Here is a 17,095-nt window from a genome sequence, read left to right on the forward strand (position 1 = left end):
TTTTATTTCTCAAAAGCACTTTTTGACAGCAATGCTAAAAACTCAAATTTTAAACTAAACTTTTTAAAAGCACTTTTCCACAGCACTTCTCAAAAGCACTTTTCAAAAGCAATGAAGAACTGGCCCTAAGTGTCTGTAATCAATTTTATCTTTAAATTTGATCTTTCAACTTCGTTCAGAACCCTGAGAGATTCACGATTCGGTAGCACCTTCAACCACCAAAAAAAGGCATTTTTTCCTCAATGAATCCCTTAGACTCTCTACGAAGTTAAAAGAGATAAAATTGAACATGAATACTTGAGAACCAATATTAGTCTCACTGAGTGATCCATACAATAGCAGAGCTACTAAGAGATCTATGGGCCATGGACTTTTAAAATGATAGAATTTTAATTTAAGTTTTTAAAATTTGTAAAATTTTAAATTAATAATGATAAAATTATACTTTTACCTTAAAAATAATAAAATTTGATTTAAACTTTTAAAATTATAAAGATATAAACTATTGAAATAATACAATTATATTTTTACGACAGTAAAATATACAATTTAATTTTAAACCTCAAAAATTTTTTTAACTCCGTCACCATATCCATAGATTCCAATATAGATGGACACTAAACAAAATTAATAATTTAAATATCATATTTAACACCTAAATGAGAAAAGGGTTAATTTAATATTTAAATCAAAAAATTAATTGTAGGGTATTTGAATAATATGACAATATTTAAATAAAATATGATGAAAAAAACATAGGATTCGAAACGTAGGTTATTAAAATTGATGGTGTGTCAGTGAGGGGTAGGTGGAGGGGAATAAATGGAGTGTGGAGTTGGTGAGATTCAGAATTACAAAATTTAATTAAATGCATTCAATTGGATACGATAAGACAAATAAGACATGATTGGTTCAACGTTTCACTATTTTATCTGCTAATTAATCATTTATTTAAGCTTCATTAAAAGTTAATAAGATTAAAAGACTGTTGATTACGAGTTTTATTCAAAATATATTTTGTCTGCAAACTGCAAAGGGAATGAAATGAGCTATTGATTACATGCAACGCCCGTCACAAAAAAAGTTTGATATCTATTGAGGATGGTTTCATGTTCCACTATAAAATTATTAGTAAATTTTATATTTAAATTATTTAATTTAAAATTTTAAAATATTATTAAAATATTTGATAATTTTTATTTAAATTATTAAAATTACGCAAATAAAAAAAGAAGAAAGTTCATTGAACAAGGCATAGTGTACGCCTCGATTTTGTAAAATTTCAGAAGTGGGGCACGAATGGCCGTACAAGGGGATGATTTTGCTAAATAAATAACCATAAGATCCTTAGGATCAAGTAATATTTTTATTCAATATTAAAATATCAAATAAGAATTTTAATCATTATTTTTTCGGTAAAAAAGAAAATAAGTCAAACTTAAATAAACGAATATTTTCTTCTAACAAAATCTTAACCTTAGATGACAAATTTCCAAAGACCACTAATCAATTGATATCATCACTATTTGTCTTGGCTAGACAATTTGCCATTTTGTTATTAGTTCTTCGGATGTTCTTAAATTCTACTAACAGTGATTAACAATGTTATTGAAATTCAGATTTCAAGAGTTTTGTGTATTAGTAGTAATAGAATGATTAGAAGTAAATAATACAAATCTATTCTAATTTAACTTCACTAAGAAATTAGTTTTTCTTATTGATGATCTTCTTATAGTGATTACAATTGATACACATCTATCTATGGAAGAAAGCATGGATACCTTAACAAATTCAAAAATAATCTATTGGAAGTTCCCAATCATCATCTGCTTCCCTTGACTTCGAACGTGGTTTACGGCCACGGGAACGTCGCCTACTTCTCCGACCATCACGAAATCCCTCCGACCCTTCATCACCACCATATTCTATGTGTTCTTCTAAGGACACTTCCAAACTTTGGGCATCCCAAAAACCCTGGCATAAGCGAGTCACAGACTTAACTCATGGCAAAATTACTGGTAAAAGTACCATAGAGACTCCCATACTAAGAGTTGAATTGCATTTTACCCTCTCTACTAAAAAATGAACAAATTCGTCTATGTAAGATAAAGAGTAAATTGATCATTCAATAATTTTTTATTTTCTATTTCTACTTTTAAAAATTGGTATGACTGATAGAATCACTGACATACAAGGACCAATTTTAATAATAGAAATAAATAAAATTTTATTAAAAGAAAAATTTTCTCTTTGATCTAATGTACATAGATTACTTTGCCCTTTTTCTTTTTGTAGAGAGAGTAAAATATAAACTAACTCTTGATACATGGCCTCTATGGTACTTGAACCCTAAGTTATTTACATTATAAATAAGGAATAATATTCAGTACATTGCTTGTGAAATAAGAAAAATACACTGTTAGTGTATCAAATGCTAACCCTATAAATAAAATGAAACATATTATAAGCAAAAAAAATTCCAATTCTAAAACATATATCAACTTCTCTAAATATATGAGAAAAGTCATTAGACAAATTAGGGTGTTAAACCAAGTTTTGGTTATGGATGCATATAATCACAAACATACAAGATGTTGGGTAAAAGTATAATGCAGGTTCCAGTATTAAGAGTCAGATTGCATTTTACCTCCTTTACTAAAAAAATAGATAAACTAGTCCCTGTAAATTAAATTAAAGAGTAAATCAATTAAAGAGTAAAAATAGAATAACCAGACAATTATACGTGATATGTCACGTGTATCTCATGCCGACGTATATGGACCAATTTTTAACAATAAGAATAGATGTAATTTTTAACAAAAGGACCAGTTTGTTCTTTGATCTAATGTACAGAGACTAATTTGCCCATATTTTTAGTAGAAGGGGCAAAATGCAATCTGACTCATAATATAAGGGCCTCTATGATACTTTAACCCAAGATGTTGATATGCTACTATATACATATGCCTCAATACATCGTTCTAATAGTAGAAAATTGTATGCTTATCAAACAGGCTCCGGAAAGTTGCTTGTTTGCCACAATATGAGCTAAGCTTTATTCTAAGTGCATGTTCATGGGAATTTTGTTGCAGAAAGGTGGGATTTGCTGAGTTGAACTCGCCCCAAAAAAGGAAATAGAACATTCAGTGACAAGTAAGATACCTTTGTCAACCTCTGTAAGCGTGAGGCTGCAGCTTCGTGAACGACTACTCTGTCAGCTATAACTTCAAGCACATCCTCGACAAGCAAAGCATAAGTGCTCACCTGGAATTATAATCCGGTTATGTCGGTAAAAACTAACTGATAATCTGCAATCTTCTATGACTCGGTATCACCTATATGAAAAGAAAAAAAGACTACCAAACTTGATGGAATGATGGATATCCCAAAAGAATCGAGCTCAAGAGATTCAACAGCCCCTGAATTAATGTTGAAAGTATAGCCCCGAACCTATAATTATATGAGATATATGATAAGATATATATATATATATAATGAAATAGGCAGAGAGTTTCTAGCATATAAAGCATGTATTTACCTTCCCGATGTTTCGATATCTTGGTGTTACAACTCGGTATCCTACCTAAAAAAAATTGTAAATTAAACTCGAGAAATATAAAGTCTAGAGAGATAAAATCATGATACTGTTCAACAGTTGATGGTTGCAGTCTAAATGAACTGTGCTCTAAATTACAATTCAAGTGAACAACTAATAGTTGCAAGGTGAAACAATACAACTCCACTTCAAATGAACAACTAATAATCATCTCTGCATCATACGTAAACTAGAATTTCATAGTATCGAACACATTGAATAAAATTTGCATAAGAAAAATCAACTAATAGTTGCAAGTGGAAACTGTACAACTCCATTTCAAATGGCTAATACCAGCATGAGAATTTCATAGGATCAAACAGGGTAAAAAGTACCATGGAGATCATTGTACTAGGAGTCAGATTACATTTTACCCCATTTACTTAAAAATTTAGCAAATTAGTTCCTGTATATTAGGTTAAAGAGTAAACTGGACCTTTCTATTACAATTTTCATCCATTTCTACTATTAAAAACTGACGTGGCTGACAAAATAATCAAACAGTTACACGTGGCATGCCAAGTGTATCTCATTCTCACATACAAATACCAGTTTTTAACAGTAAAAATGGATGAAAACTTTAACAGGAGGACTAGTTTGCTCTTCGATCTAATGTACATAGACTAATATACTCATTTTTTGAGTAGAGGGGACAAAATGCAATCCAACTCCTAGTATAGGACATCTATGGTACTTTTACCAATCAAACACATGGAAGAAAATTTGCATAAGAAAAATCAGCAAGTTATAGATGAAAAAAATGACGGGATTTACACCCAAACAATAGAAGCAAGTACCGAAACCTACCAGAGTCTCGAGTCTAACCATCTTAAAGTCATTATCCATCACTCTCTCATCTTCAACAAGGACAACATCACCAACCTTCGAAAGCAAAAACGAAAATTACAAGCAAGGAAGGTAATTGGTAATAGTGGATGAAACCAGCATAATCCTTGAACAATAGATACATACTCTATTATGTTAAAAAGTAAACTTTATTAGCAGTAGTAAAATAAAAATGCAAATGCAAATGCAAAAAATGTTATTAATCCATTACCTTGTTGATGTCTTGTAGAAGAATCCTTTCTGATTGCCCAGCAAGCAAGCTTGGCCTTACCTCCATAGCCAACACTAACCACTGAAAAAAATGAAAGAATACAAATATGTATTAAACAACTTGCCTAAATAACCTATGTTTTGTTTTAGTTGTAAACTTTGCTACATACCTTCTTTTACTCTAAAGTTGCTAAAATCAATAAGCAAAGAGTAAAAAAAAGAAGAAGCACAATCATATTTGTTTAAAACTAAACAAATGGCTAAAATGAGAAACATGTTGTAACATAAAGTTTCCATCATAGAAACAAAATAGACCATTTTGGTATTCAAAAGTTAAGATTTTATTAAAGGTTAAAATACTAAGGAGGCCTCTGCACTAAGTGTTAGATTGCATTTTGACCCTCTATTCAAAAAATAGGCAAATTAGTCACTGAACATTACATCAAAGATATGCTACTTTTACCCCTAAGAAAACATTTTGCATTCATGGATATCCAAAATTTCAAATTCAGCTGCAAATTGGGAATAAAACAATAACATGTTTAGCCTTGAATAAGGATCATCATCATAATAATAATAGTATGAAGAGGAAAGTACTGACTGCAGTAGTATCCACCCATAATTGAGACACAAAGCCTAAGGTTTGAGCAGATTGGATGCTTATCACTTGCTTGGCCACCATATTTGATCTCTTCATCAGTTGCTTCCTGCTAACCAATTTATCCCCATTCTTGTTGCCCTTCTTCCCCTTCAACTCCTTGTCACTAATTTTCTCCAAGGTAGCATCGGTACGACGTCGTTTGAGCTCCAATTCATCATCGTCAAACTCCAACTGCCCATATCCATCTCCCTCTACGCTTGAACTTGAAGATGGGGTAGCTCTCATACAGCATCCAAGGAACTGTAATCGGCCATTATTGGTGATAATTGGGAAATGGGTATCTGAAACTTGTGGATTTTTGAGCAATGGATTTCTAATTTTGACAATGGAGGAGGGAAAGGGGATCAAAGGGACGCAATTGCACATGCTAATAATACTTCTTCAAGTTCGAAGGCTCAAGCTTTATCTTCCCATGCTGTATCGATGTTCACTTTTTCTTTTTTTGATGTTAAATTACATAATTCGAGGTTCTTAATTTAATCATCTAATTATGAAAAAATGGTAAAAAAAAATTTCAGTCCTTATCATTTTCGAAATTTAGCAAATTAATCCCTCAACCTGACAATTTTGGAAGTGAGCAATTGTAAATAATTTTATTGGTATAATAATAAGTTTAACCCTTTATATTTACATATTTTATTAATTTAGTCTAGATTCTAAAAATTTAACAAATTTAACCTCAGTATTTACATATTTATAAATTTATTTAATCATGACCAAATTGATAGAACTTGTAAATTATGAGAGTTAAATTTATATAAAATTGAAAAAAATATTAACTTTGTGATTAATTATCATTAATTGCTCACTTTTGAAATTGTTAAATATTAAACCGCTTTTTTTTTAAAGAAAGATTAATATGCTCAATATCGAAATTGAGAGAGATGGGGAGAGATTTTTTATCAAAAAATTGGTCATTACTCTACAAAAGTTATAGATTTAGCTATTTTACTTTTATTCCACCAGATTTAGTCCTCATGCTTTTTAAATTGGTCATTTTAGTCTCTATAATTTTTAAATTTTAAATTTTATCCTAACTCGAACTATAGTAGTTAAATTCAATTACTAGTCATGTATTATATGTATAGTTATAAATTTAGTCTATTTTCTCCAATACAGAAATTAAAACCACAATTTTCATAAAGTACGAAGACTAATAGTAGAATTCAACCTTTTTAAAAAAAAAAGCCAATTAGCAAGTTACAAGCAATGATTTGACAATTGGTATTGATAATTAATGTCGATAAAATTGTTTAGATTTTAATTTGTAAATTCATAATATTTAAATTTGTTTCTTGGAAAAAATAAATGATAAAAGAGTAAATAATAAAACTTTCAATTAATGCAGCTGGTGTAAAAAGAAAATAAGGTAAAACAGTGATTTTAACAAATTAATAATTTAAATGAAAATTCTTAAATAATTTAATTAGTCATATTTTATAATATTTTAAAATTAAATAAACAAAACATAAATTTAGAGTTAGATAAAGACGCCATGCTTGTCATTTTCTACCAGGAAGGCATTGGTGCGGTGGCTTTAGAAAGTTATCACCTTTGATATCCACATATATTAAATCCTTCCTAAACCGATAAAAATATGGAATACTCGTGGAAAAAGACCAGCCTTTGGCCCTTTTGCTGACGCTTTATTTTTCGAAAAAACAGAACATAAAGTTACAACCTTTCTGGAAAAACCATGGCTTCCTTGCTCTGTCCAACTTCAGCAACTGTTCAGCAAAATCATAGGGTTCTTTGTTTTTCTCCTCTTAAATCTCTCTCTCAAGTTAATCATTTGTCTTTAACAAAGCGTCACAAAAATACCACAGAAAGGTGCAATGCATTTGATTTATTGCAACAGTCTTTATCTCAATTCCCTGTTGTTAAATCCGAGTTTGAATCGGTTACTGGGGAATTAAACGAAGTGCAGAAATGGGGTTTCATTGTTTTTGCAGGGCTTACATGGATTTATTTGACTGCAAGGCCTGGTGTTCTTGTAGGTGCCATTGATGCTTACTTACTAGCTCCTTTGCAATTAGGATTGGATAGCTTGATTGGTAGGAGGAGTTTGAAAAGGAGTGATTTTTTGGTTGGGGATAAGCTAGGAGAAGGGTCTTTTGGTATTGTTTATTCTGGTGTTATTATTCCTAAGAATGCTTCACTTGAAGATAGGTTACCGAAGAGAGGCAAAGCAAAAAAAGCACTGGTTGATGATGACAGATTTAAAGAAAAGGTTATTCTTAAAAAGGTAATTTAGTTTGTTTGATCATATTTGTCCTCTTCATATACATTGGAATATATGTGTATACAATTGTTGGAGGGGAGTGACTCTCTTACGGCTATGTTTTCGAAGTGTTGTCAGTTGAATAATTGATCAATCTTTAAATGGTAAATGTATTATGCTTGAGATGTCTATACTGTATTTTCGATTTTAATTTAGAAGATGCTAAAAGAATTCATGTCACTGCCAAGGAAATGTTTAGCATTTTACTTTGGTGGGGAGAACACTCAAATTTCGTGAACCTTGATCTTTCTTTGAAGTTGGATGACGGTTAGAACTGAGTATAGACACTTCAACTCTACTGTTTGAGATTCTGATTGACTGTTCGGTGAATAACATTTCGATGATTTCTTCCGAAGAGAGTTTATCCCCTCAACAATAATATATATCTCTATATATATAACTTTGACGCTTTTTGTTCTAAAATGGTATATAATTGAAAATTGTTTTGTTGGGAACCTGCAGGTTAAAGTTGGTGTCCAAGGGGCTGAAGAATGTGGAGACTATGAGGAATGGTTTAATTACAGGCTTTCAAGAGCAGCTCCTGAGACATGTGCTGAGTTCTTAGGAAGTTTTGTTGCTGATCAAACAAATTCACAATTTGTGAAGGGTGGGAAGTGGCTTGTTTGGAAATTTGAGGTATTATTATAGCCGTATTCAACTTCCTTAGATTACATGATACTCGGGATGGTTTTAATAAACATGGAGGATATATGCAATGCGGGTAAAAGTATCAGTCCTTGTGTTAGGAGTCAAATTGCATTTTACTTTTTTTATTTAAAAAATGAGCAAATTAGTCCCTATACATTAGATCAAAGAGTAAATTAATCATTTCTGTTAAAAATTTCATCTATTTTTACTGTTAAAAATTAGCAGGGCAATGGACAAAATTTTTAATAGAAGGATCAGTTTGCTATTTGATCTATGTACAAGGACAAAATTCAATCTAACTCCTAGTATAAGGGTGTTCATAGTACTTTTACCATACAATGTGCAGTTAAGTTTTGTGGCCTATATATGATGGATCTTACTGGTTAATTCATTGTCTGCAACTGTGTCTTTATGCAAATGCATGCAGATTATTGAACAATTATCAGTTCATGTAAGGACTCTTCTTCTTGGTTTAGCACTAATTTGTAGACGTGTTTATGTGATAGGGCGATCGTACGCTTGCCGATTACATGAAAGATCGTAGCTTCCCTTTAAACATAGAGTCTGTAATGTTCGGACGTGTACTACAAGGAGTCGAATCCGTTAAACGGAACGCATTAATCATCAAGCAAATATTACGCCAGATTATTACTTCGCTTAAGAAAATCCATGACACGGGTATTGTTCATCGTGATGTAAAACCGGCCAACATAGTGGTGACAAAACGTGGACAGATTAAACTCATAGATTTCGGTGCAGCAACTGACCTTCGCATTGGTAAAAACTATGTACCAAACCGTGGACTGCTTGATCCCGATTATTGTCCCCCGGAACTATATGTCCTACCGGAAGAAACACCGAGTCCTCCTCCCGAGCCAATTGCTGCTCTTCTTTCCCCAATTTTGTGGCAGGTACGAGCACCTTCCTTGGTTAATGCTTCCATGAGCTGCATATATTTGTAATGTGTTTCACAGTGGTAAATGGTAACCATTGTTGCAGCTCAACAGTCCGGATCTATTCGATATGTATTCGGCCGGCATTGTACTACTACAAATGGCAATACCTTCACTAAGATCACCAGCATATTTAAAGAACTTCAATTCAGAAATAAAAGCAGTTCAATATGATTTGAACAAATGGAGGGAGAGAACACGGTTAAGGCCGGATTTTACGATTTTGGATCTGGAGTCTGGTAGAGGATGGGATTTAGCAACAAAACTGATATCAGAAAGAGGTTCCCTTAGAAGGGGTCGTTTATCTGCTGCTGCTGCTTTAAGGCATCCTTACTTTTTGTTGGGTGGTGACCAGGCAGCTGCTGTTCTTTCGAAATTCGGGTTTTGAGTGAGTAAAAATCTTTGCCCCCGTCTATATGATCTTTGCTGCTAGCCTTCAACTTCTCCCTGCAGCTGTTTACAGTTAAATTGTTGATATAATTTTTAATAGCTGATTCAATATTACAATTCATGCATTTCAATCCTACAAGCTGATTAATTGACAAACCATATGCTTGTTTTGAGCTTCATTTATGGCTTGTTCTAAATACCATCATACACAGAGCAATGAAAATGGGGGATAACTACCGCTAAAACTGCTTCTAAAACCTCCAATCCCATATTCAATGTCGTATATGTTAAAAGCAGGTATTGTATCCACGTGAACCACAGATGCTAATCCATCCAAACAAATGCTTATAGTTATAAATTATTAGTAAATTTATGTTTTAGTCACTTAATTTTAAGAAGTTACAAAATGATCATTAAACTATTTAAAAATTTTTATTTAAGTCATTGAGTTGTTAATATTTTTTTTTATTTAAAAAGGTTTGTTTAGCAAGCTTTTTGCAACGATCTGATGATGATGATGATGATCGGTATAGTGGATTATTACTTATCGATAAATCGAAAAACATACTATAGGTCAGTTGATCTAAAGAAAAAAGTTATTTGGACTTTAATCGTAGATTTGTAATATTCAAAGCTATTTCACGAAAAAATTTTGAATTCTAGAAAATAAGGGGAATGAAAACTTTCGATTGGTGCAGACATTGAGAACAAAGAAAGTCATACAATAGCTATTTTAATAGTTAAATGACTTAAATGAAAACTTTTAAATAGTTTAATAATCATTTTGTAACTATTTAAAGTCTTACTAATAGCTTAGTAACAATAGGTGTAATTTACCTTTTATAAAGCAACAAATATTATTTTAATTATTTTTATATTTATATATAAAATTTTAAAAATACGATATTATTTAAATTCAAAACATTAAAATTACCTCTTTTAACTAAAAATTATATTTAATTTTATATCATTTTTATAATAATAAAATAAATATATAAATTTTGGCATTTGAAGTTCACTTCAAAGTTTAATTTGGTATTTAATTTTTTATCTAATTAAGTACTTGAACTTAATTTTAAGTTTCAATTTAGTTCCTAAAATTTATTTTGGTTCAATTAGGTATCTAAATTTGGTTTTTGACATTTTAGTCTAAATTAGTACTTAATTATTTACATTAATTAGCCAAATTTAGACCCAAAAAAAATATTGAATACCAAATGGAAGCTTGAAGTGAAGTTGGGGTATCAAAATATATATTTATGCTAAAAATTAATATATCCTAATTGTCCTAATTATTGAGTTTTGAGTGGGGACATGACCGTGTCAGACTCTGACATGTGTGCAAGAATAATAAGATCCGGAACCCTAATTCACAATTCCTCTTTCTCTGTCTCTGAGTTTTGAATCTAGGGATTTGCGGGTGGAGAAGACTAGAGCTCATCTCTCTGCTTCAAAGTTTGTTCCTTTATTCCTTTCAAACCCTTTCCTTTTTTTAACTTGATTTCATTTTCTCAGATTTGTTCTTTTTTTTTTTTCTCTCTCTCCAGGCTCCTGTCCGGGTAGAATTCTCTTCTTCCTTTGTGTTCTTTGTTGTTCAATCGCCATGGCTTCAAAGCGGATTTTGAAGGAACTCAAGGATTTGCAGAAAGATCCACCCACTTCTTGTAGTGCTGGTAACGTTTCATTTTATCTCTATCTCATCCTCTGAAATTTCATTGTTTTTCAATTGCGTGCTTAATTTAGCATATGAATATAATCGATTTAATTCCAAGTTCCAAACTTGATTTGCTTTTAGAACTCTCTCTTTATATAAATACTAGCTTGCCTTTATTTTTTTTTGCTGAAAGTGAAAACCTGTAACCATGAAAAAAGTTTCAAGTCCCTTCCTTTAAAACCTTGACTTTCATGTGGATTTGATTTGCAAGCTTTTAGGTTCTTATTTATTATTGGTAAAAGTACTGGTGGCTCTGTCCTAAGAGTTTGATTGCATTTTGTCCCATATTTACTCCAAAAATGATAAATTAGTTCCTATAAGTTTGAAAATTTTCATTCATTTCTACTGTTAAAAATTACTCCTTGTATATCAACATAAGATGCACGTGACACGCATGTATCAATGTTTGCTTATTTTGATAGCCATGTCAGTTTTTAACGATACAAATGGATGCAGATTTTAACAAAAAAGATCAATTTGCTCTTTGATCTAATATATAGGGACTAATTTGTTCATTTTTTAGCAGAGGGAGCAAAATGCAATCTGAATTTTAATACAGGAGCCTCCATGGTACTTATCCCTATTATTAATAATGAATAAAAAGCTTTTGTTGACTTGTTGGGTATAGTTAAGTGGTATTTAAGCACTCACCCACTTGGGGTGGTTGTGGATTATATGATTCATTGCCATTTCTTATTATTATGATTATCAATGAATGTTACCTTTTGGATGCTTGCATTGTCTATAATAGGTCCAGTAGCTGAAGACATGTTTCATTGGCAAGCAACAATCATGGGACCCTCAGATAGCCCTTATGCTGGAGGTGTGTTTTTAGTTACTATCCATTTCCCTCCAGACTATCCTTTCAAGCCTCCTAAGGTAATATATTTCACCTGCAATGTTTTAATCCATGTGTGAAAGCATTGTTCGAGTGATGCATACTCTTTTCACGGATTTAGGTTGCGTTTAGGACCAAGGTCTTCCATCCCAACATCAACAGCAATGGAAGCATTTGTCTTGATATCCTCAAAGAACAATGGAGCCCTGCACTAACCATTTCCAAGGTTTGTCTTTACTCTTGCTAATATGATGGTAAATATAGTACAATATATGTCCGGAATCTCTATTTTGGCTGGCTATGGCATGCATTTCTTTCATACATGACTCGAAAATGAGTGTCAATTGGTTATTGGTTAGACTTATGCATGTACAAAATTTAAGTAATCCCTATGGTTACTTCCCGAGTTCAATTTATGTTTATGTATATCAATGATGATTGATATCAGAACATTAAGATGGGAATATGCACCAGCATAAGCCACATTCGATGATGAACCACTATGTTATTATTACAAACCCTTCCATGCATTGACTTATGCTGCGGCTTATTGGGATCTTTAAGTAATTCTATTCAAAATCAATAGAGCTTGTCTGAAAATAGGCAAACAATATGGAAAAACTAACACAAGTGCAAAACCAGGTTCTGCTCTCAATCTGCTCGTTGCTGACCGATCCAAACCCTGATGACCCTCTTGTTCCGGAGATTGCTCACATGTATAAGACCGATCGGGCCAAGTATGAAGCCACTGCTCGTAGCTGGACCCAGAAGTATGCCATGGGATGACAGTGGTTGGTGTGTAATACCTATCAGCTTTCTTATGTGTTTTGGGGAAGGAAGGGGGTGTTTTTTCTTAAAGTAACTTGCCATTGTGCTTTGGATAAGGGAAAGATATGGAACATTCTTTTTATTTATTTCGCGCTTTATAACTTGTGTGAAACCCTTGTTTCGTTCAATGTCAAAGTCGCTGTGAAACCCTTTGTTTCGTTCAATGTAACAAAAAAGCCTTTAGTTCTACACTGCATAACTTAATGCTTGGTATTGACCTTTGTGGAAGGTAAGTTGGGGTTCTTTTTATAAGAAATGTGCCTTTGATGCCATTTCATGAAAGCTATATGAAAATGGACGACTATATGCTGTGCAGTACAGGCTCTTTGGTTTTGATGCTGAAAGCTTTGCTTTATGGACATCTCCCTTTACTATTACTATTATTATGGCTATGGCGAATGACAATTGGGGATAGAACCCCTCACCTCATGCCTCATGGTTGGCACAAAACCATTATTCCAACAATTATCAAAAACTATTATAGACAACTAGAATAATTATTTGATACACTTGTCACCGTTTTATTATAGAGTAATTATTTGATGCATAATTTGATGTGTTTTTAGATTTCACAAACACGATTAAAAATGTGACAAGTTTTCTGTTTATTTATGTGTAATATAATTCTTGAAGAAGTATTAAATTGATACTAAAATTGAGAAGTTATACATGATTTATAAATCATGAAAGATAAAATTCTGTGTTTACCTTTTTAAGTTATAAATATATGGATATTTTATTTGTTGAGTTTTGACTTTTAAGCTATAACTAACTTATGGAACTTATTATTTTGATGTTAATAAAACCTTACTGCTAAAGCTGGTAGTATCCCCCAATCCCACATTCAATCTAGTGATGATAACAATGTTGTGCAAGTTGAAAAAGCAAGTATTGTATAGTAAAATTATCATACATTTTATACAAGGAGCGATATTTCATTTTGTTTTTTTTATTTAAAAAATAGATAAATTAATTATTATATGTTAAATCAAATAACAAGACGGTTAAAATTTGATATAGTTGACAAATAACTAAATAATGGCACATGCATATGTGCCTCATCCTGACATACAAGAACTAATTTTAAAAACTGGGAGTTAGAAGATAGTGTCTTGTAAAACAAGAGATAGGTACTGACATGTCACATACATGTGCCTTATGTTGACATACAAAGATAACCTCAATGTTGAAACAGAAGAGCATACTGCATAGCCATGATCGACAACAAACCCGTTCCCCTTTGTCTCCACCATTGGCATATATATGCTACTACTTGAACTTGAACGTAAGAAAAGTGCGATAAAAAGTAATATATGATCCTGGCCATACTGAAAATTATGACAAAACCATTTTCAAATATATGGTTACGTCATTTGCCATAGCCATAATTAAAAAAAAAAAAAGAAAAGAAAATGAGAGAGAGAGAGATGTCCATAAAGCAAAGTTTTTATGATCAAAACCAAAGAGCCCGTACAGCACTGCATATTGTCCATTTCCATATAGCATTCATGAAATCGCAACAAAGCCATAAAGAACCCCAACTCACCTTGCACAAAGTTCAATACCCAGTATTAAGTTGAGCAGTATAGAACCAAAGACCTTTTTGTTACATTGAACGAAACAAAGGGTTTCACTGCAACTTCGAGAACGAAACAAGGGTTTCACACAAGTTATAAAGCGCGGAATAAATAAAAAGAATGTCCATATTTTCCCATATCCAAAGCACAATGACAAATTCCTTTTAAGAAAAAACACCCCCTCCCTTCCCCAAAAGAAAACATAAAATGGTTCGACACAGTTGACAACATAAGAAAGCCGATACGTATTACACACCACCAACTGTCATCCCATCGCATACTTCTGGGTCCAGCTACGAGCAGTGGCTTCATACTTGGCCCGATCGGTCTTATACATGTGAGCAATCTCCGGAACAAGAGGGTCATCAGGGTTTGGATCGGTCAGCAGTGAGCAGATTGAGAGCAGAACCTGGTTTGCACTTGTGTTAGTTTTTCCATATTGTTTGCCTATTTTCAGACAAGCTCTATTGATTTTGAATAGAATTACTTAAAGATCCCAATAAGCCGCAGCATAAGTCAATGCATGGAAGGGTTTGCATTTATAACATAGTGGTTCATCATCGAATGTGGTTCACGTTGGTGCATATTCCCATCTTAAATGTTCTGATATCAATCATCATTGATATACATAAACATAAATTGAACTCGGGAAGTAACCATAGTGATTACTTAAATTTTGTAAATGCATAAGTCTAACCTATAACCAATAGACACTCATTTTCGAGTCATGTATGAAAGAAATGCATGCCATAGCCAACCAAAATAGAGATTCTGGACATATATTGTACTATAATTACCATCATATTAGCAAGAGTAAAGACAAACCTTGGAAATGGTTAGTGCAGGGCTCCATTGTTCTTTGAGGATATCAAGACAAATGCTTCCATTGCTGTTGATGTTGGGATGGAAGACCTTGGTCCTAAATGCAACCTAAATCCGTGAAAAGAGTATGCATCACTCAAACAAACCTTTCACACAGGGATTAAAACATTGCAGGTGAAATATATTACCTTAGGAGGCTTGAAAGGATAATCTGGAGGGAAATGGATAGTAACTAAAAACACACCTCCAGCATAAGGGCTATCTGAGGGTCCCATGATTGTTGCTTGCCAATGAAACATGTCTTCAGCTACTGGACCTGTTATAGACAATGCAAGCATCCAAAAGGTAACATTCATTGATAATCATAATAATAAGAAATGGCAATGAATCATATAATCCATAACCACCCCAAGTGGATGAGTGCTTAGATACCACTTAACTATACCCAACAAGTCAACAAAAGCTTTTTATTCATTATTAATAATAGGTATAAGTACCATGGCAAATTAATTTTTTTGTTAAAATTTTTATCCAATTGCATGGTAAACTGAGGTGGCTGACAGAATAGCCAAACAGTGACACATGCTGTGTTAGACTAATTTTTAACAATAGAAATGAATGAAAATTTCTAAAATTTACCTTGGACAAAATGCAATCAACTCTTAGTGGAGAGCCACCATGGTATTTTTACCAATAATAAATAAGAACCTAAAAGCTTGCAAATCACATCCACATGAAAGTCAAGGTTCTAAAGGAAGGGACTTGAAACTTTGTTCATGGTAAAAGGCTTTCACTTTCAGCAAAAAACCCCGAGTGGATAAAGGCAAGCTAGTGTATGCAAAAAAAAAAAAAATATATATATATATATAGTTCTAAAAGCAAATCAAGTTTGGAACTTGGAATTAAATCGATAATATTCATAAGCTAAATTAAGCACGCAATTTGAAAAACAATGAAATTTCAGAGGATAGGATAGAGACATAATGAAACGTTACCAGCACTGCAAGAAGTGGGTGGATCTTTCTGCAAATCCTTGAGTTCTTTCAAAATCCGCTTTGAAGCCATGGCGATTGAACAGGAAAGAACACAACGCAAGGGAAGAAGAGAATTCTACCTGGACAGGAGCCTAAAGAGAGAGAAAGAAAAACTAATCTGAGAAAATGAAATCAAGTTAAAAAAAAAAAGGAAAGGGTTTTGAAAGAAATGAAGGAACAAACTTTGAAGCAGAGAGATGGGCTCTCGTCTTCTCCACCCGCAAATCCCTAGATTTTGGCACTTGAAGCTTCAAACTCAGAGAAAATGAAAGAGAAATTGTGAATTAGGGTTTCCAGATCTTATTATTCTTGCACACATGTCAGAACCTGACACGGTCCTGTCCCCACTCAAAACTCAATAATTAGGACAATCAGGATATATTATTTTATTATTTTTTATTGGATTTTACCATTATTATACAAAAAACTCTGTACTTAATCTGATAATTTCAGAATTAGGATTCACTTTATAGATAAGCATCAACTCAATTAAACTTCTAAATCATAGTATAGTTTGTTAGGTCTAATTAATAGATAGGTAAAATTCAAATATATATTCTATAATTATAATTACAAATAATATACGGTCAAATAATTATTAAAATTATTTATTTTAATTTCAAAATCGAGTTAAAAATATTACAATTTTATTTTATTTTAGAATAAAATTTGTAGAGTTTTAAATTCTATAAGCTTAA

General features: G+C 32.3%; 4 protein-coding genes across 5 annotated transcripts; 2 read left to right on the forward strand and 2 right to left on the reverse strand.

Moving 5' to 3' along the window:
• Positions 1 to 1,605: 1,605 nt before the first annotated feature.
• LOC108474799 (uncharacterized) lies at positions 1,606 to 5,792 on the reverse strand. Of its 2 annotated transcripts, XM_053026119.1 has the most exons (7): positions 5,253 to 5,792; positions 4,653 to 4,733; positions 4,399 to 4,477; positions 3,539 to 3,579; positions 3,361 to 3,450; positions 3,163 to 3,264; positions 1,606 to 1,974 (listed from the first exon to the last, which is right to left on the reverse strand). In XM_053026119.1, exons 1-7 carry the CDS (start codon positions 5,676 to 5,678, stop codon positions 1,792 to 1,794), a joined length of 1,002 nt encoding a protein of 333 aa, XP_052882079.1. In that variant the 5' UTR covers positions 5,679 to 5,792; the 3' UTR covers positions 1,606 to 1,791. The 2 variants fall into 2 exon arrangements, with proteins under 2 accessions (XP_052882079.1, XP_052882080.1); XM_053026120.1 differs by lacking the exon at positions 3,361 to 3,450.
• Positions 5,793 to 6,833: 1,041 nt separating this feature from the next.
• Positions 6,834 to 9,829, forward strand: LOC108474885 (serine/threonine-protein kinase STN8, chloroplastic). The gene is made up of 4 exons (XM_017776923.2): positions 6,834 to 7,557; positions 8,056 to 8,229; positions 8,748 to 9,152; positions 9,241 to 9,829. Exons 1-4 carry the CDS (start codon positions 7,009 to 7,011, stop codon positions 9,580 to 9,582), a joined length of 1,470 nt encoding a protein of 489 aa, XP_017632412.1. The 5' UTR covers positions 6,834 to 7,008; the 3' UTR covers positions 9,583 to 9,829.
• A 1,036-nt stretch (positions 9,830 to 10,865) lies between these two features.
• LOC108476341 (ubiquitin-conjugating enzyme E2 28) lies at positions 10,866 to 13,220 on the forward strand. Its single transcript, XM_017778525.2, has 5 exons — positions 10,866 to 11,039; positions 11,132 to 11,257; positions 12,050 to 12,177; positions 12,258 to 12,362; positions 12,779 to 13,220. Exons 2-5 carry the CDS (start codon positions 11,188 to 11,190, stop codon positions 12,920 to 12,922), a joined length of 447 nt encoding a protein of 148 aa, XP_017634014.1. The 5' UTR covers positions 10,866 to 11,039; positions 11,132 to 11,187; the 3' UTR covers positions 12,923 to 13,220.
• A 1,188-nt stretch (positions 13,221 to 14,408) lies between these two features.
• LOC108476244 (ubiquitin-conjugating enzyme E2 28) lies at positions 14,409 to 16,834 on the reverse strand. Its single transcript, XM_017778394.2, has 5 exons — positions 16,581 to 16,834; positions 16,359 to 16,489; positions 15,552 to 15,679; positions 15,367 to 15,471; positions 14,409 to 14,950 (listed from the first exon to the last, which is right to left on the reverse strand). The coding sequence occupies exons 2-5, from the start codon at positions 16,426 to 16,428 to the stop codon at positions 14,807 to 14,809; spliced, it is 447 nt and encodes a 148-aa protein (XP_017633883.1). The 5' UTR covers positions 16,429 to 16,489; positions 16,581 to 16,834; the 3' UTR covers positions 14,409 to 14,806.
• Between the last annotated feature and the right edge of the window lie 261 nt (positions 16,835 to 17,095).

This window comes from Gossypium arboreum, chromosome 3 (assembly GCF_025698485.1).
Source record: "Gossypium arboreum isolate Shixiya-1 chromosome 3, ASM2569848v2, whole genome shotgun sequence".
In the NCBI taxonomy this organism is placed as follows: Eukaryota; Viridiplantae; Streptophyta; class Magnoliopsida; order Malvales; family Malvaceae; genus Gossypium; species Gossypium arboreum.